The sequence below is a fragment of the Cnephaeus nilssonii genome, assembly GCF_951640355.1.
Source record: "Cnephaeus nilssonii genome assembly, chromosome: X".
Taxonomy (NCBI): Eukaryota; Metazoa; Chordata; class Mammalia; order Chiroptera; family Vespertilionidae; genus Cnephaeus; species Cnephaeus nilssonii.
Window position 1 is genome coordinate 8724971 of NC_137071.1, and position 17883 is coordinate 8742853.

A 17883-nucleotide genomic window follows, 5' to 3' on the forward strand; every position below is an offset into this window, starting at 1 on the left:
AGAACAGAAGCAACCAAATAACCTTTTTGGAATTTAAAGGATTAATCTAAATTGACTTTAATGACTACTGATGCTCAGGTTAACTAGTTACATTTCGCTGTGCATTGTGCTTTTTAAAATGAAGCAATATTTCAGATACCAAAATCTGAAATAAGTCTCCCTGAATTGAAATGACACCTTAATTAAAATAACGTGGTGCTGCTATATAATACTTTAGAAAAAATAGATTTCACTCACTGCCTTATTTTTTTTAATGTTTATTGATTTTAGATAGAGGAAAAGGGAGATGGAGAGAGGGATACATCGGTTGTCTCTCATATGTGTCCCAACTGGGACCAAACCGGAGACCTAGGGATGTGCCCTGACCAGGATCAAACCCGTGACCTTTTGAGGTTCAGGATGATGCTCCAACCAATTGAGCCATATGGGCCAGGGTTCATTGCCTTATTTTCAAAAATAGTAACTCTTTGGTTAAATGATCATGTGAAGTTAAACATTATATTTTGTCAAGTCACTCACCAAATCATAGGAAAACAAAAGTAACAAACAGGACAGTAAATGATGGTACTCAACCACTGACATAAATTAATAGAGCTACAACTTGTTACTGAAAAAGAAGGAAGTTTCTGTTATTGCATAATGAAAGGGCAATCTACAGAGATAACCAAAATACAAAAATGTGGCATATTAAATAGAGAGAGACTCATAGATAGAGAGCAGGCAGACAGCTCTGGTGGTGGTGGTGGTGGGGTTTTTGGGGTGGAGGGATTGAGCAAAAAAAAGAGCTCATGGACATGGACAATAGTGCAGTGATTTGGGGGAACAGGAGTGGAGGTGGAAGAGGGCACAGAGGGGATAAATGTGATGGAAAAAATAAATTAAGTGCTGTATATTCACCAAGAAGATTGGGTGTGAGTAGACATTTATAGACATTATAAGGAGAACAGAGACTTCTACTTTTCATTGTTTTTATCCACTGAAAGAGGGCCAATTTTACTGTGAACTTAAAACAACTCTAAAAAATAAAGGTGATATATATGAAAGATAAACAGTGACAAAAAAGAATAAATATGACACTATATCTGAGGATAAAGTTCGGACATTTGGCTACCTATTTGGAAAATACAGAAACCATAAAGGAAAATATTGATATAGATTTGATTATAAAACTAAAAAAAAACTTCTCTACATCAAAAGGCACCATATGAAAAGCAAAGACCTACAACTAAGATTACTCTACCCAGCAAAGCTATCATTTAGAATTGAAGGTCAGATAAAGAGCTTCCCAGACAAGGAAAAGCTAAAGGAGTTCATCACCACTAAACCAGTATTACATGAAATATTAAAGGGTCTTCTTTAAGAAGAAGAAGAAATAAAAGATAAAACATATGAACAATGAAATGGCAATAAATGCTTATCTATCAACAATTGAATCTAAAAATCAAAATAAATGAACAATGAATCTAATGAACAAAATAAACTGATGAGTAAAATAGAACCAGAGGCAAGGAAACATGAAACAGACTGAGGAATCTCAGAGGGAAATGGGGAGGGAGGCTGGGAAGAGATTAATTAAACAACTTATATGCATATATGCATTACCCATGGACACAGACAATAGGGTGGTGAACCAGGGGTAGGGCAGGAACCAGGTGGAGGGGGGGATGGGGGGGAAAAAGGAGGACATTTATAATACTCTCAACAATAAAGGTTAAAAAAAACACCCAAAGAACAAAAGGCACCATAAACAAAGTTAAAAGATTAGCTCACATGATTGGAATCCCTTACAATCCTGTTACAACTCAAGACTAAGCAACTGCTTTATTTGGGTGTTAACTATCACCTAACAAGAATGAAAGCTCTTAAAGCCCTTTGGTACATTGCTTAAGGCATTTATTACTATTTAAGCACATCCTATTGCCCCTACCAGATTAATCTTCAGAACAGGCATCATACTTACTTTGTATCCCCATAGCGAATAGCACGTAGTAGAAACTCAAATAATGGCTGCCTGAATAAGTATCATATGCTGAAGTCTGAAATGGACATTACCTGCAGGGTTGTTTGCATGAAACTAGATATTATTATTCATTCTGTTCCTGCCTCTAACTCAACTTTCTTTTATATTTAACTTATTATAATAAAAATTTCAGCTAGTTTTTTCTTCCTTTGTAAATCTTACTGGTTTCCTCTACCTTATTATTTAAAGAGTAACTTTTATTACAAAAATTATGCATGTCCATTATAAAAACTTAAAAAATAAAGATACACAAAATGGGAAAAAACCAAGAAAATAAAAATCACTATTTTGGTGCATTTTCCCCTGTCTTTTTTTGTATACACACATGCACACATTTAGACCATACTACATATATTATCACTTCTTTTTCTGTAAAGGGCCAGACAGTAAATGTTTTCAGCTTTGCAGGCCATATGGTCTCTGTCAACTCTGCCACTGCAGTGGTAAAAAGAATGGGTGAGGCTGTGTTCCAATAAAACTTCATTTATAAAAACAGGTGACAGGTTTTAGGTTTACTTTGCTGATCCCTGTTCTCTATTATTAAATAACCTTCAATGCATTATTCATGACTGCAGAGGATTCTACTATACAAATCCCCTGTGGTTGGGTATTTGATCTTCTATACCACTGGGATGTCCTCATCCTTTGTGCACATTGACAAACATTTAGAAATAATTTCTAAAAGTGAAGTTGCATTTCTAACAAGCAGAGTTTGCAGCATTAAGATTTTTTTTTATCCTAACTTATTTGCCAAGTCGTCCTGCAGGAAGAACCTAAAAAATGAGGGAATCACACCAAGATCTCAGGTAGGGGCAAACTGACAGCCAGGCCTCGCCAGGAAGAGACCAAACTTGGTCATGCCCATCTCTGTTTACACATGAGCTCCTGCTGTTTTTGCCCTACCGCTGACTTGAATAGTTGCTACAGAGACCATATGGCCTACAAAGCCAGTAAAATATTTACTGTCTAGTTTCTAGACAAAGTTTCCTGACAAAGTTTGGTCTAGAGCCCTCAAACAGAAAAAGCTGCAGATGCAAAAGACCTCAGTGACTAGAATGTGAACACCACAGAAAGAGAGGAGACAGGGAGGTAGGATGGGACCATATTAAGGCCTTATAGATTATCAAAAAGTTTGGATTAGGATTTTATTTCAAGTGTAATGAGAAGCTAATCTTCCCAATTTTAGGCAATGGCAACATTACCAATCTAAAAAACCTGAAGTTCTTTTTGACTCTTTCCTTTATCTAATTTCCTTCCTTTCATATTTGATCCATCAACAAATTTTACTTATTTTATCTTTGAAATTAACCTCAAATCTATTTCTAGTTCCTCTGCTACTCTCAGTACAAATCCTCATCATCTAGTGTCATCTAACTGGTTTTCCTGCTTTCCAATTTCCCTGTGCAATCCCTTCTCTTCAGAGCAGCCAGAATCATCTTAAAACAGAAATCAGACCAGGTCGTGCTCCTAACTCGAATTCTGCAGTGGCCTTGCATCACAGAACAAAGCCCAAATTTCTCATAGTCTCATACTACCTTGGGAATATACTGGCTAAATTATTCAAATATGCTGTCAATATTTGATTTTAGACATGTTTTATCATCTTAAAGTCAGACTATTTCCTTTTTACTAAAAGAGGAATGAATATGCAATTTTTACAAAATGTATTTTATTACCTATTAATATGGTCAGTGTTTCTCCTTTGATCTACTGATTTAATAACAGATCTATAGATGTCCTAATGCATTTGTATTTCTGGGAAAATCGATTGTTTTAATATAGGTCTGTATTTGATTTGTAATTTTTATATCTATATTCATAAATTAGCAGTTTTCTTTTCTGTGTCAACTTTCATTTTTAGACCTATGCTAACTTTATAAAACAAACTAGAAGGCAAATAAAATTTTCCCTATGCTTTGAGACAATTTAAAGACAACAGGAATAATCTATTTCTTGAAAGTTTGAAAGATTTCTCCTACCAAAACATTGAGGCCTGGCTCTGTAGTTGTGGAGAGAGGGCTCATTCTTTAATAACTTGAATTTCTCTCATGCTATTGGTATCCTCAGTTTTTCTATCTCTTTCTAAATGATATCATTTAGATTTTCCTATAGAGTCATACTTAGTATTCTATTTTAAATTAAAGAAAAATTTCAAGCATATCTAAAAATAGACAGAATGGTAAAACAAACTCTTTTGTACCCAGCACTTAGCTTTTAACAAAGAAAAACTTATGTCCAAACCTGCTTCATACTTCCCCCCACTCCCATACTTAATTCTTTTGAAGCAAATCCCTAACATTAAATTATTTCATCTGTAAATATTTTAGTTGTTGTAATTTTTTAAAAAAAAATTTATTAATTTTTTTTACAGAGAGAAAGGGAGAGGGATAGAGTCAGAAACATTGATGAGAGAGAAACATCGATCAGCTGCCTCCTACATACCCCCTACTGGGGATGTGCCCGCAACCAAGGTACATGCCCTTGACCGGAATCGAACCTGGGACCCTTCAGTCCAAAGGCCAACGCTCTATCCACTGAGCCAAACCGGCTAGGGCTGTTGTGATGTTTTATCTCCTTCCTATCTGTGGTTATATCCTGTTTTGCTTTCCTAATGCTGTGCATTTGTGTTTTGTTTTGTTTTTCCTTTTTAATTCACTGATTTTGGAATTTATATTGAATTCCTTCCTCTTGCTTTTTATAGGTTTGCTTTGTAGTTCTTTCTCTAGCTACTTTCACTGAATCCTTAGTTCCTTTATTTGAATTCTCTTTTATTAATATATTCTTTCAAGTATAATTCTAACAATATCATTTAAGATACTACTATGTCCTAAGCACCATGCTTTACATGAAATTATTTCAGTTAATTCTCACTACAATGAGGTAAGTACTATTATCCACACTACAGATGAAGAAACTGAGGCTTAGAGAGAAGTTAAGGAGCCTGCTACCCAAGTTCACACAGTTTGGAAGTGGGAATGACTGTGACGTTGGTGGTAGTATAACCACATACTTTTGTCTGGGAAAAGAGCGTGTATATATGTATGGCCAGTGGCTGAATTAGGTCAGAAATCAGCAGCTACTAAATTTTTTGATAAGACCCTGAAGCAAGACAGGTCAGTAGAGGGTCCATAGCCAAATTTCTGAACATTGGTCTACACCATACATTTGTCAAACCCAATTATCAACCATCTTCATGGCTCCATGACAGCTGAGCCCTTCTGGAGAAAAACTAAACCCTATGATAAAAACTTAAAACTAACATGTTATTAACGAACTCCATAGGATACATTTATTTTTTTTGGTATGGATCATTCAATTTTTCAGACACTAAAGGATATACATTTAAGTACAGGAGAAATACTCTAGCACACAGCCATCAGTAGATAATGTTAAAAAATGATAAGGTTCTAAGGTTTTAAATCAGAGATGGGAAAAACATTTCGTGATCATCAAGTTGAATAAACTGGCAGTGGCTTCTGACACCATTGAGAGAGGTTGCTTCTAAGGCCCTGTCTCAAGGGAAATCTCGCTATGAGCATAAAGAGAGGATAAGGGGGCAACAGCACCAACATCCCGGGTGAAATCTTGCAGGAAGCAGCAATACATCCTAGATGGCATTTCTCTTTTCCCTATCCAGACTTTTTTTTTCTGTTTAGCCTGGTGTTCTTTTTACTAAGTCATGTCTGTATAAAATGGTTTAAATGAGAAGACTCGTTTAGGTAAAGGGGTTATAACTTTCAATATGCCAGTATTTCAGGTTGACTCAATAAAACATTCATACTGGCACAAAACTTAATCAAATAAGTTTGCTCCCTTTCCAATATGGATTAGATCACTCGAACTGAAAAAGGGGGGGGGGGCATTGTGATAAATAGACTAGAACAGAAGAGAAGCAATTTTGGATCAGAGGTACCATATGAGTTAGGCAAGCCATGATAAAAAAAGGAGGGATTTTTTAAAAAGCTCCTAGGTATGAAGGAAAGGCACACTAGGAAGTGAAATAATAGCCCTGAAAGATAGCCAAATATGTAGCAAAAGGAAACCTTGCACGCTTGGAAATTCTACCTATTATACACATACTCCATTTAATGCTACTATACAGTGCTAATTATAATGCTACTTATATCAGAAATACTTTCCTTAGTGGCATATACTTAATTCAACTAGAGCATATTTTTCCCATGCTCTAAGTGCTAAAATATACTCTCAGCCAATGAGAATTAGAACAACAGACAATACTTTATACTAGTGATTTTCAACTGGTGTGCTGCAAGAGGTACACTTGTATGCTGCAAGAATTTTTAACACATACAATACCTGACTATTTAGTCAGGGGCACTGACCTCTTTTCCCTTAGATTGTCAAATAAAAAAATGACAACTGCCAACACAATAACAGCAGTCCAGTGTGAATGAATCAAAATTGTACCTTTTTTGTCAGATGAGCAAAAAATACATTTTGTGGCATGCTGCAGAATTATAGGAATTAGTCTATGTGTGCCATAAGACGAAAAAGGTTGAAAATCACTGCTGTACATAATTAGTCAATAAGTGCCATTAATGTACAACCCCACAAATGTCCCCTGCCAATGAGTGCACTATTGTACTTCCTATTTTGAGGGGGTTCTTTACTGTCAAGTGTCAAGTCTGCTAGGGCTTGCTTTCTGTAGTTTATTTTGTGTTTGAGTCATGATGACTGCAAGAGGTATGCAAGTACATATTGGACTCATGGTTATGAGTATTATTTTGGATCTTCAAATGCAAGTTTTAAGGCAGCTTGAGGGAACCTTCAAGGACATGGAGGAAACCAGTGGACAACTGGGAACTGGTGAAATTCCCTGGATCTTGTGAAGGCCATCATATACATCACTGCAGCCTTAGGGTAACTGTATTGTATAAACAGTAGCTGGAGTAATGGCATGTATGGAAGTTGGGAGAAACTGCTGCTAAAGACCCATCATGACTTCAGAGGACTTGAACAGGGCACTGCTGATGTATTCCTGCCTGTGTACTTCAGAGGGGTGCTGCTCCTTAATCTGGCATTTAAAGTATTCTTTAATATCTATCTTCACTTTACCTTTTTAAACCATTTTTATCACTACTACTTTTAACAAGCTTTCTCCAACCCTTGACAATCATGCATGTGACTTAATATAAGAGCTACAAAGACTGAGTTGATATGTATAGTGTTTAGGACTACAGTAATATAATATTTACAAAGTTGATGTTATGAACAATTAATATATGCATGGTCATTAGAAAGAATGATAAGGGTAACAGAAGGATCAAAGGACCAAATTAAGAGAAAGTCCAATTATTTCACAATTTTGTCTGAAGCCAGGCCTACTGTCAGCCACAAAAATCACTAGATACCACCCTAGTTCCTAAGGGCTCTACTTTATCCTGGGTGATAGTCTGAGAGAGCAGGCTCAGCAGCTGGAAGGAAGAGGGCAGGAAAAGTAACACTCGCTGGGTTCTTACTTTGTGCTAACTATTTATTTATCTCCTTTAACTCTCAAGCCCCAGAAAAGTCTTCACCTGGTACTATAAGAACCATTAAGAGAATTATTTCTCACTAAGCAAGAAACTGCTTTAATGATTCTTAGATGACTATGGAGACCTAAACAGTCAAGACTCCCTATTTCTTCAGCATGGATCATGCAGAGCATGGAGTCCTCTGGCCAGCTAATAAAGGATGAAAAATTCTGGAGTCCAGGAAGGTATCTTGGCTTGAGGTGCTATATAGCACTCTACCTTCTGCTAGATAGTCTCTCTCCACAGCCCCACCAAAATAAAAGATGAAAATAACCAACTCTCCAGCAGGGAAAGAACAAGACATGGCTAGAGCTTGAGAAATTCAACTAATTAGACATAAATATGGATTAATATGCAAACATTCCTGGGGGAGGGAGATGGGGAAAGGTGATGACTATCCATTATATTCTAATATAAACCAATTGAATGACAAATATTATATTTTATAAGATATGTGGAGGAAATAAAATTTTTTATTTCAGGTTCTTAAAGACAAGAAAGGATCACGCCTTTAGGAAGCCAGAAGGAAAACAGAATTAAAATTACAAAGATAGAAGAGAAGTGGATCTAGGATATGGGAAGGAGTTAGATTGCAGGGCAAAGAATAAAGGGAAGAGAGGAAGACAGGAGGTGCAAAGAAGGGGAGAATGCAGCCAAAACAGAATGGCTCCACTGCAAACAGAAACCAGGGGACATGTTCAAGGGATAACATGAGGGGCAGCTTAGTAGGCTTTTACTTGATCTCCCTATTTCCAGCCCAGTGGCTCACCCCACTTCCTACTATGCTTGGGGTTTCCCAAGTCTGGAGTCTCCCTGGTTCATTTTTTTCCCTATGAAATACCTTTTGTCTTTTCCGGGGAGAGGAGAGAGTATACGCTCTTTATATAGACATTCAATCAATCTCTGTTTTCAGCTGTGTGCTATATCTTCACTTTCCATAGTACCTGGTAACATCATTCTTAAGCTCATCTGGAGCTTTGGGTCCCTGAATAAGGCTTGCTTCCTTATGATATACTCCTCTAAAAGTATTTAGGTCCTATAACTTCCTCTTGTTAGGACTCTTTTATCTTCTTTTCATAATTACATATCTTGATTCAATTATGAACGTCTTTTAATTTCAAAGACCACATTTCTGTTTCTTACTCTTATTGTTTTGGGTGATAATTTCTCAGAGGAGAAGAGGACTAAAGCAGCTTTATCTTTCCATTTTAAAACTAAAAGTTTCCCTTATATGCTTTTGTGTCTCCAACAACCTAATAGAGTTCTTGGCACCCAATAGACATTCATTAACTACTTGGTTAATGAACGATTAGCTGTAGTTACAGACTAAGCTGCTGTAACAAAAAGACCTCCAAATGCAATGATTCAAACAGGGTAAGTGCCTATTTTCCTCTCATGGAGCACTCCATAGGTAACAGGATAGGTTAGAGTGAAGAGGTGTTGCCAGATTATTAGGCCATTAAAGACACAGGTTTCTTCTCTCTTGTTATTCTCCATCCATCCTATGATCTTGTCGTGCTCAAAACTGGCTAATCATTACACTATGCATTCTAGCCCATGGAAAAGGAGCCGTTCAACCTACTAGAAAGCCTACCAGTTGACAAATTCCACACATACAATTATTACCTCATAGTTTCTATAGGCCAGGAATCTGGGCCAACAAACATGTCAGCTTGGAAGTAGATCCTTCTCCACATTAAGTTTCAGATGAGATTCTAGCCCTGGCCAACTGGTTGACTGCAGTCTGTGAGACTCTGACCCAAAGAACCCAGTTAAGCTGTACACAGATTCCTGGCCCACAGAAACTGTGAGATAATAAGTGTATGTTGTTTCAAGCTATTAAATTTGGGGTAATTTGTTATGCATCAAATAGATAACTAATATGACATCTCAATTTTCACTATTTAAATTATCAATAACTGAAAAAATAAAAAATTTAAATTGTACATTAAAGGCAAATATAATTTAAAAGTATAAAGCCAACATATTTTGACAATCTTTTGGATTTAATGCCATTACAGAAATATTAAATATTAGGCTTTTATGTTATACTTAAACCTAATTCCTATAATCTGGAATGATCTGCTCAACTAAGATATTACCAGCAGTTCACCCACACTACTGGTAATATTTTAGTTCTACACCTTTTCACCTTATCTCTAGAATGCAGTTTTTTCCACAGGAAAATGTTACTAATGCTGTGAGTACTTTGAGGGAAAGAATGAGCCATATAATACTGCAAAGGAAAACTGCTTTGATTTTAGGCTAGCTAAAGAGAATAAAAAATTAGAAGGTTTGCCTTCCAAAAGAATCTTATATAATAAAAGGCTAATATGCAAATAGACTGAACAGCAGAACGACCGGTCAGTATGACGTGCACTGACCACCAGGGGGCAGATGCTCAATGCAGGAGCTTCCCCCTGGTGGTCAGTGCACTCCCACAGGGGGAGCGCTGTTCAACCAGAAGCCAGGCTCATGGCTGGGGAGCACAAGCCTCTCACACCTCTGTGGCAGCGCTAAGGATCCCTCAGGGGATGTCCGACTGCTGTCTTAGGCCTGCTCCCCAAGAGGACGCAGGCAGGGCTGAGGGACCACCCCTCACAGTGTACGAATGTCATGCACTGGGCCTCTAGTTGTTACATACAGAAAAAAAGGTAGCTGGTGGTAGAAAAATCAATATTAACACCTACTGATTGTTTTTATGTTTGCTTAAATGCCAATAAATGTATACTATGGATTAATGAAGTAAAATGCCTCAAATGCTTTGGGAGTTACAGAAATGTGACCAAATCTGAAGGCAGCCGTGGGCACTACACCCCATGTCCAGGTCCTGTGCTAGCCAAAGCATAAATCATGCATTCATTTAATTAAAAAGCACTTATTGGGGTGCTGGATATAAAACAAGGAATATATCAGAATGGTCACTGCCTCATGCAGTTCACAGTTTAGTAGGGAATATAAACAAACTAGGAGCCCGTTGCACGAAGTTTCGTGCAATAGACTTTTCCTTCACCTGGCTGCCGGCACCAGTTATCCGCCAGCAGCAGTTTTCCTCTGGCCACCCGCTGATCAGAGCGCCTCCCGCCAGCACGATCGGCCACCCCGAGAGGAACTCCGATCGGGAGGCGCTCCGATCAGGCGGGTGGCCAGAGGAAAACTGCTGCTGGTGGAAAACTGGTCCCAGCAGCCATGCAATCAGCCACCCCGAGTTCTGCCACCAGCATCTTCCACAGCGCCGGCCTAAGCAGCGCCGGCCGTTTAAGCCGGCGGGAGGAGCGGGGGTCGGGGACTCGCAAGTCCCTGACCCCCGCTCCTACCGCCAGCCAATCTGCCACCCTGAGTCCCGCCCCCGCGCCTCCAGCCGGCCCAATCGTGGGCGTAGCGGAGTGATGGTAATTAGCATATTACCATTTTATTAGGTATGATAAGCAATAAAATCTAGTGGTGTTGCTATTTAGGACATGCATGGACTGCAGTGGCAGCACAAAGGAAAAACACTGAACTCAAGGTGAAAATGGAAGTGATAGTTGTATCAGGAAGATGTCTCAGTTGAAGAGATATCTAAACGTGGATCTGAAGGATGACCAGGAATTAACTGGAAGGGGGTGGTAAGGGAAAAAAATTCTGGGAGAGGGAATATCACCTGTGAAGGCCTGGGAGCAAAAGAGAACCTGATACATTTGAGTAATTAGACGTTCAGTAGAGGGTAGATGTGTGTGTCAGGTGAGGATATAAAGAAGTATGCAAGGCCTCATTATGCAGGACCTGGTAGGTCATACTGCAGTGTTTGGACTTTATTTAAAGACATAGCAGAGAAGACATCCCTCTTACAATATAACAAAACCTACAAAATACCCTGAATCCTACCTAATAATCCTACCTAATAATAGACAAATATGCAAATTGACCGCACCTTCGCTACGCCCAAGCCTCACCCACCAGCCAAGCCACGCCCACCAACCAATCAGGACGAGTATGCAAATTACCCAACCAAGATGGCGGTTAATTTGCATATCAAGACAGTGTAGAAAGAAGCCAAGAGCTGCAGAAGGGAGCAAAGCTGCAGAGAAGCAAGCAAGCTGGGGGGAGGAGAAGGGAGGAGCGGAGGCGGGGCCGGGGGAGAAGGAAGGAGAGCAGGCGGGCTGGTGGAGAAGGCGGGGTGGGGGAGAAGGGAGGAGAGCAGGCGGGGCGGGGTAGAGTGCAGCAGGAAACCCTATTGCAGGATTCTTCCTGCAACGGGAACGCTAGTTATCTTAATAAGAAATAGGCAAAACTATATGCAAGAAATTATAAAATTTCGACTAAGGTTATAAAAGAATATAAAAATAAATGAATGTCCTTGGATGTGAAGACTCAATATTATTAAAATAATTTTCATCAAGTTAATCTGTAAATTAAATGTAATTTTGATAAAAATCCCACTAAAATTTTTCAGGAGTAATTGATAAATTGACTGTAAAATTCATCCAGAAGATGTATAAGATTACAATTTTGAAAAGCAAGAAGGTGGAAGGCTTGCCTTGCCATATTAAAAAAAAACCAATAAAAGTAGAGTAACTCAAACTGTATGTGAAGTCAAAATCTTCAGAGATGTTGTAGGTTGAATTGTGTCCTCCAAAAGGTATGTTCAATATTCCCCATGCTATACTTTACATGGTGCCACATGGGTACTAGACTTATTGGGGTTATCACTTTGTAAGGGGTATATAAATGTCTAATCACTATGCTGAATACCTGAAACTAATATAATATAGTATGTCAAATATAACTGAAAAAGAAGCCTAGCCAACATGACTCACTAGTTGAGCACTGACCTATGAACCAGGAAGTCAAGGTTGGATTCCTGGTCAGGGCAAATGCCCAGATTGCAGGCTCAATTCCCAGTGTGGGGCGTGCATGAGGCAACCAATCAATGATTCTCTCTCATCACTGATGTTTCTTTCTCTCTCTCCCTTCCTCTCTGAAATAAATAAAAATATATTAAAAAAAAAGAAAAATAAAATTTAAAAAACTGTTAAAAAAGTTACGTTCAAGTTCTAATCCCATGTAGCTGTGAATGTGATCTTATTTGAAAATAGGGTCTTTGCAGATATAATACTATTAAGATGAGGTTAAATTGGAGTAGGATGAGCCCTAAACCAATAGACTGGTGTCTTCATAAGAAGAGTAAAATTTGGATACAGAGACACACAGGGAGAATGCCATGTGACAATGGAGGTAGAGGTTGGAGTGATACGTTTTACACCCCCCAGCTTGTGGTACTTTATTAGGGCAGCCTTAGGAAACTGATACAATTGGGTATATGGCAATTTTATATATGATAAAAGAAGGATCTTAAATGAGTGGGAATGAATTTTTTTTAAGTATGTTTTTATTTCAGAGAGAAGGGACAGGGAAAGAGAGAATCATCAATGATGAGAGAGAATCATCGACTGGTGGCCACATGCACTCCCCCCACTGGGAATCAAGCCCACAACCCGGGCATATGCCCTGACCAGGAATAGAACCATGACCTCCTGGTTCATAGGTCAACACTCAACCACTTAGCCACACCAGCCAGGTGAATGTGTTTTATGTATTCAATAAGTAGAGATTAGGACAACAGGCTATTTATTTAGAAAGGAAGGTTAGATTTCTACATCACAGTAGGTACTAAAATTCCAAGTAGATCACAGAACTAAATGCAAAAAATAAAACCATAAAAGTGGTAGATGAAAATGTAAGAGAATATGTTTATAACCTTGGTGCAAGAAAGGATTTTCTAACCAAAACATGAAACCCAGTAGCCAGATCTGATTCCTCAAAAATGAAAACTTCTGTACATATGCAACAGACAGCATAATCAATCTTAAAAAACAGGGAGAAAATATTTGTAAGATATGTTATAAACATGGAGTTAATATCCAGAATATATACAGAAATAATACAGATCATAAGGAGACAAGTAACCCCCCCAAAAATAGGACCAACACAAAAATACAAAAGCCAATAATGTGTGGATACTCAACTTAACTAATAATCAAATGAGATGCAAATCGAATGAGAAAGTATTATTTATTTAGAGTGGCCCAAATTAAAAATAACTTCTGATAATATGCAATGTTGAATATCCTGCTTGACCATACCCTATTCAATATGAAATTAAGTTTTTGTTTGATGGGCAATTTAGCAGTGTCTACTGAGATTTAAAAGTTCATACCCTTTGTTCCAGCTCATTCTTTTCAAAGACTACTAGTGGCCTGGTGCATGAATTTGTGCACATTGAAAGGAAATTAATTAGAAAAAATATTTTAATATCACTATTCACCCTTTCTCTATAATAGAAGTGTCAACCAAATTCACAATCGACAATGACAGATCAAAACACACATGTGCGATTGGTGCCAGTGAGAGCTTTATATGTATCATGCATGTGCAAGTCAATTTAGCCTTTTATAGATATAGAATGAACTTGCCTAATTAGACCCACTTTCTGATTTAGCTAAACTTTTTCCAGCCCAGTGAAGCACCCCAACTTCTTTCAGGTAATTGTCAGCAACACAGCAGTAAATATCAACACGAAGCAGATTATTATTGTAGATCATGCAGACAGAACAAAGGGTAAAATATTTAACTGTGGCAGTGTTTGACTATATTCTGCACAGTGAGAAAACCTGAAGTCATTTTCAAGGTCCACCATTTCTTACTTCTTTTCATTGAGTCAAGTTTCTAAATCTCCGTTTTCTGGCTAATGAAAAGAAAATAGGATTTCACTGAGTCTCCTATCCACCTACTCTAGGACTTCTGTGAGGATCAAATGAGATGAGGCATGGGAAAACGCTTCACAGACATTTGGTTACAGTGTAAAATGTTCCCACCTGGCTATAAAGCAAGTCATGTTCCTGGGCTGAAGAAACTCAACTCCAAGGAGGCTAGTCACTAGGGAGAGGAAGCTGGGCGTTGTTACATGATGTCATTACTCAGACAGACACTTAGCATATTAGCCTTTTATATATAGACTAGAGGCCTGATGCACGAAATTCGTGTAAGAGTAGGCCTTCCTTCCCCTGGCTGCCGGCACCGGCTTTCCCTCTGGCACCCGGGGCCCGGGCTTCCCTCAGGCCGCTGGCAGGCACCCAAGACCCAGGCTTCCTTCGAAGCCCTGGCTTCGTCTGGAAGGATGTCTGATATAATTAGCATATCATGCTTTTATTATTATAGATATCTTACTGAAACACAAGTTCCCAAAAATAAATAGGGGAAATTACATTACGTATAGGACATGCATAAAACAGTGTTATGCAACCATTTAAAATATGTAGATCTACATTTTTGTCATAAAAGATGTTTAAGATATTACTAGTAAATGAAAATGAGTTGCAGAATATATGTATTTTATAAATATCAGCAATAATTGTCTTATGTACAGAACAAAAATAAAATAATAACTGAGCTGCTAACAATGGTTATCTTGCATGGAGAGGCAATATATTTACTACTCTCCAATAAATCTATGATTTAATTTAAAAAATAAGCTTTAAGGTACTAATGAAAACTTTGAACAATATGAGAGCAATTTTTTTTCATTCTTTTAAAATCAGTTTTATCAGTTTCTAAATGTCACTGGCATATTCAAGAATGAATTTTGGTAAAATTCATGTGAAAGCATCAACAATTTTCTAATACTATAAAATCCATTATTTTGCTCAGTTTAAAAGTATGAACAATTAAAATTTATGGTACTTGATTTATCCATATCCCTTATTATATAATATTTACTTACAGTTTGTGGATTAATCTCTTCCTCTCCCATAGGTTCATCCATAATTTGCTGTCCATTCTGTGAAAAGCACAGCAAGTAGAAAGTTACCAAAGCAGATCTTACATCAGTTAAAGTTAAATGAAGGCAGACAAAACAAAATCACATAGAAATATTTTTACCCCTAAAGGGTTCTAATGAAGTACAGAACAACTATGTAAGTAAGCAGTTACCAATTGGCAACAGGGCTGTGCTTCAAAGTTAACATGTAAATAGTTTATTTTAAACTATAAAAACATTTTTCAATGGAAATGATATAATAAATGATAATTACCTTTCCAGGTGAGCTCTTGAATTTATTTTAATAGTTAAATGTATTACAAATGATCTTATTCAAACCTTATCAAACTTCATTTACAACACTTTCTATGGGAAAAACATTCTAAATTCCAACTCCATTGATAATTAATCAGGGCAACTGATTAATTATTTCAGGGCAAAATTAAGCTAGATCTCTACATCAAAATAGATTCCAGATGGATTAAACACTTAAATGTTAAAAAATTCAAAAGTGCTGTCAAATCTTTGAGGGAAGGTAGGGGTGGCTAGTTGGGTGGGAAGAGATTAACCAAAGAACTTATATGCATAAATGCCTAACTCATGGACACAGACAATAGTGTGTTGAAGGCCTGGGGGGTGCAGGGTGGAGGGGGTCAATGGGGAAAAATGGGACATCTGTAATACTTTCAACAATAAAAATAAATTAAAAATATGTCAAAAAGAAAACTATAGGAGTATTAGAAGAAAATACAGGTGAATAATACTTATGGGATAAGTAGGGTAAAAGTAATGAAGAAAAAATTGACATTTGAATCCATAAAAACTTCTACTAGACACAAAAAAGTTAAAAGACAAACTGATTACAAAAATTAAAAGCAACATATGACAAAGGTTTGGTATCCTCAATACATAAAGAGCTTTGTTTTACAAACCTGTAAGAAAAAATGATGAACTTCAACAGAAAAGAGCAATAAGGGAAAAAAGAGTTCAGCCTTAATACTAATCAAAGAAATGCATTTAACCAAAATATACCTCTGCCTTTCAAATTGGTAATGATTTACAGAAGAAATAACAGCTAGCACTAATATGGGGGAAATACCACTCAGGATATACTGCTAGAGAAAGTGTAAATCAGCTCAACCTTTCAGGAAGGCAATATAAGTCTGTATTAAAAACGGCCCATCATTTCGACTTTTTTTTAAAACAATGGACAAGTGTGCAAAGATGTACATACAAGAATGCTCACCATAACTTTTTCCAAAAAGAACTCCAAATTGGAAATCTAAATTCCTAACAACAGAGAACTAGTTAAATATATTTGGTACATCCACATTATGGAATACTATGCAGTCATTAAAAATGATGATAAAGATGTAAATTTATTGACATGAAAAGACAGTCACATGTAATAAGTGAAAAAGCAGTTTACAAAACAATATGGATTGTAATGATCCCATTTTAAATAAATATATACATGTTTCAATGTATATATTTCTATGGGAAAAACTCTGGAAGGATATACATCAAAATGTTAATAATGGCTATCTCTGGGTGGTAGAATTTTAGACAATTTAAATTGTTTGCTTTTGCTTGTTTTAATTTTCTAATGTTTCTACAATGAATATGTATAATTTGTGTAATTTAAAATAAAATAAAACAAAACCAGAGTCAGGATCATATAGTGTCTTCTCCAGTTCCCTCACTGGAAAAAGGCATAAATTCCCTTGACCACTTGTTAATTCAGCAAATGGACAAGAATCTAAGCTAACCATCTTTGGAGCACTATCAACTAGAAAATAAAAGGTAAGCCACCCACTACTCTATACCCCTCATGAGGCAGCTGCTCTGAATTTGAACTCCTTTCTCTATTCTCCCCATCCCTATTTATCCATCCATCCATCCATCCATCCATCCATCCATCCATCCATCCATCCATTTCATTTCATTCTTGCTATGTTCTAGGCACCAAGCTGGAAGAAAGGTTAACAAACATGGCCCCCATCCTAGAGATCCATCCTAGAGGACAATTCTACTAATCCATAAAAAGGGTAGCTTTCATTTTAAAACACTCACAGAGTATGCTCCTATATATTTTTTTCAATTTTTTTTATTAAGGTATTATATGTGTACATATCTTACCATTGCCATGTTCCTATATTAGGAAATGCCTATACAATGTTACAAAGCACAGAAATGGTGCCAAAATGCAGAAAAGGGGAGGCGGGTATAAGATCTTTATTTTCCTAAGACACTTTCAGAGGCCCATTTCTATGGCAAAGACTCAACTCCAAGATACATCTTTCTACTAAAAGCCACAACCATTTATTCAACTGAACACTGATTATTTTTATTCAGGCATCCCAGATGAAACTGAAAACTAGCTCTTTTAAGAACACTGGTTTTGGAGTCAGAAACCTAGATCAGATTTCTGCTCTTGCACTAATTATCAAGCATTAGATATATGATTTAAACTATCTAAGCTTTAGTTTCTTCATTTGGAAAGTAAAGATTAAAAAGTCTTATCTTCAGAG

At 37.1% G+C, this 17883-nt stretch overlaps 1 protein-coding gene across 3 annotated transcripts in view; it reads right to left on the reverse strand.

The window, feature by feature from the left end:
- Positions 1 to 17883, reverse strand: part of RPS6KA3 (ribosomal protein S6 kinase A3) — a 116410-nt gene that overhangs the window by 68618 nt on the left and 29909 nt on the right. For all 3 annotated transcript variants that reach the window (XM_079764843.1, XM_079764841.1, XM_079764842.1), the window contains one exon: positions 15317 to 15373. In XM_079764843.1, the coding sequence (XP_079620969.1) occupies positions 15317 to 15358 (42 nt within the window). In that variant the 5' untranslated portion in view covers positions 15359 to 15373. The remainder of the gene's footprint in view (positions 1 to 15316; positions 15374 to 17883) is intronic.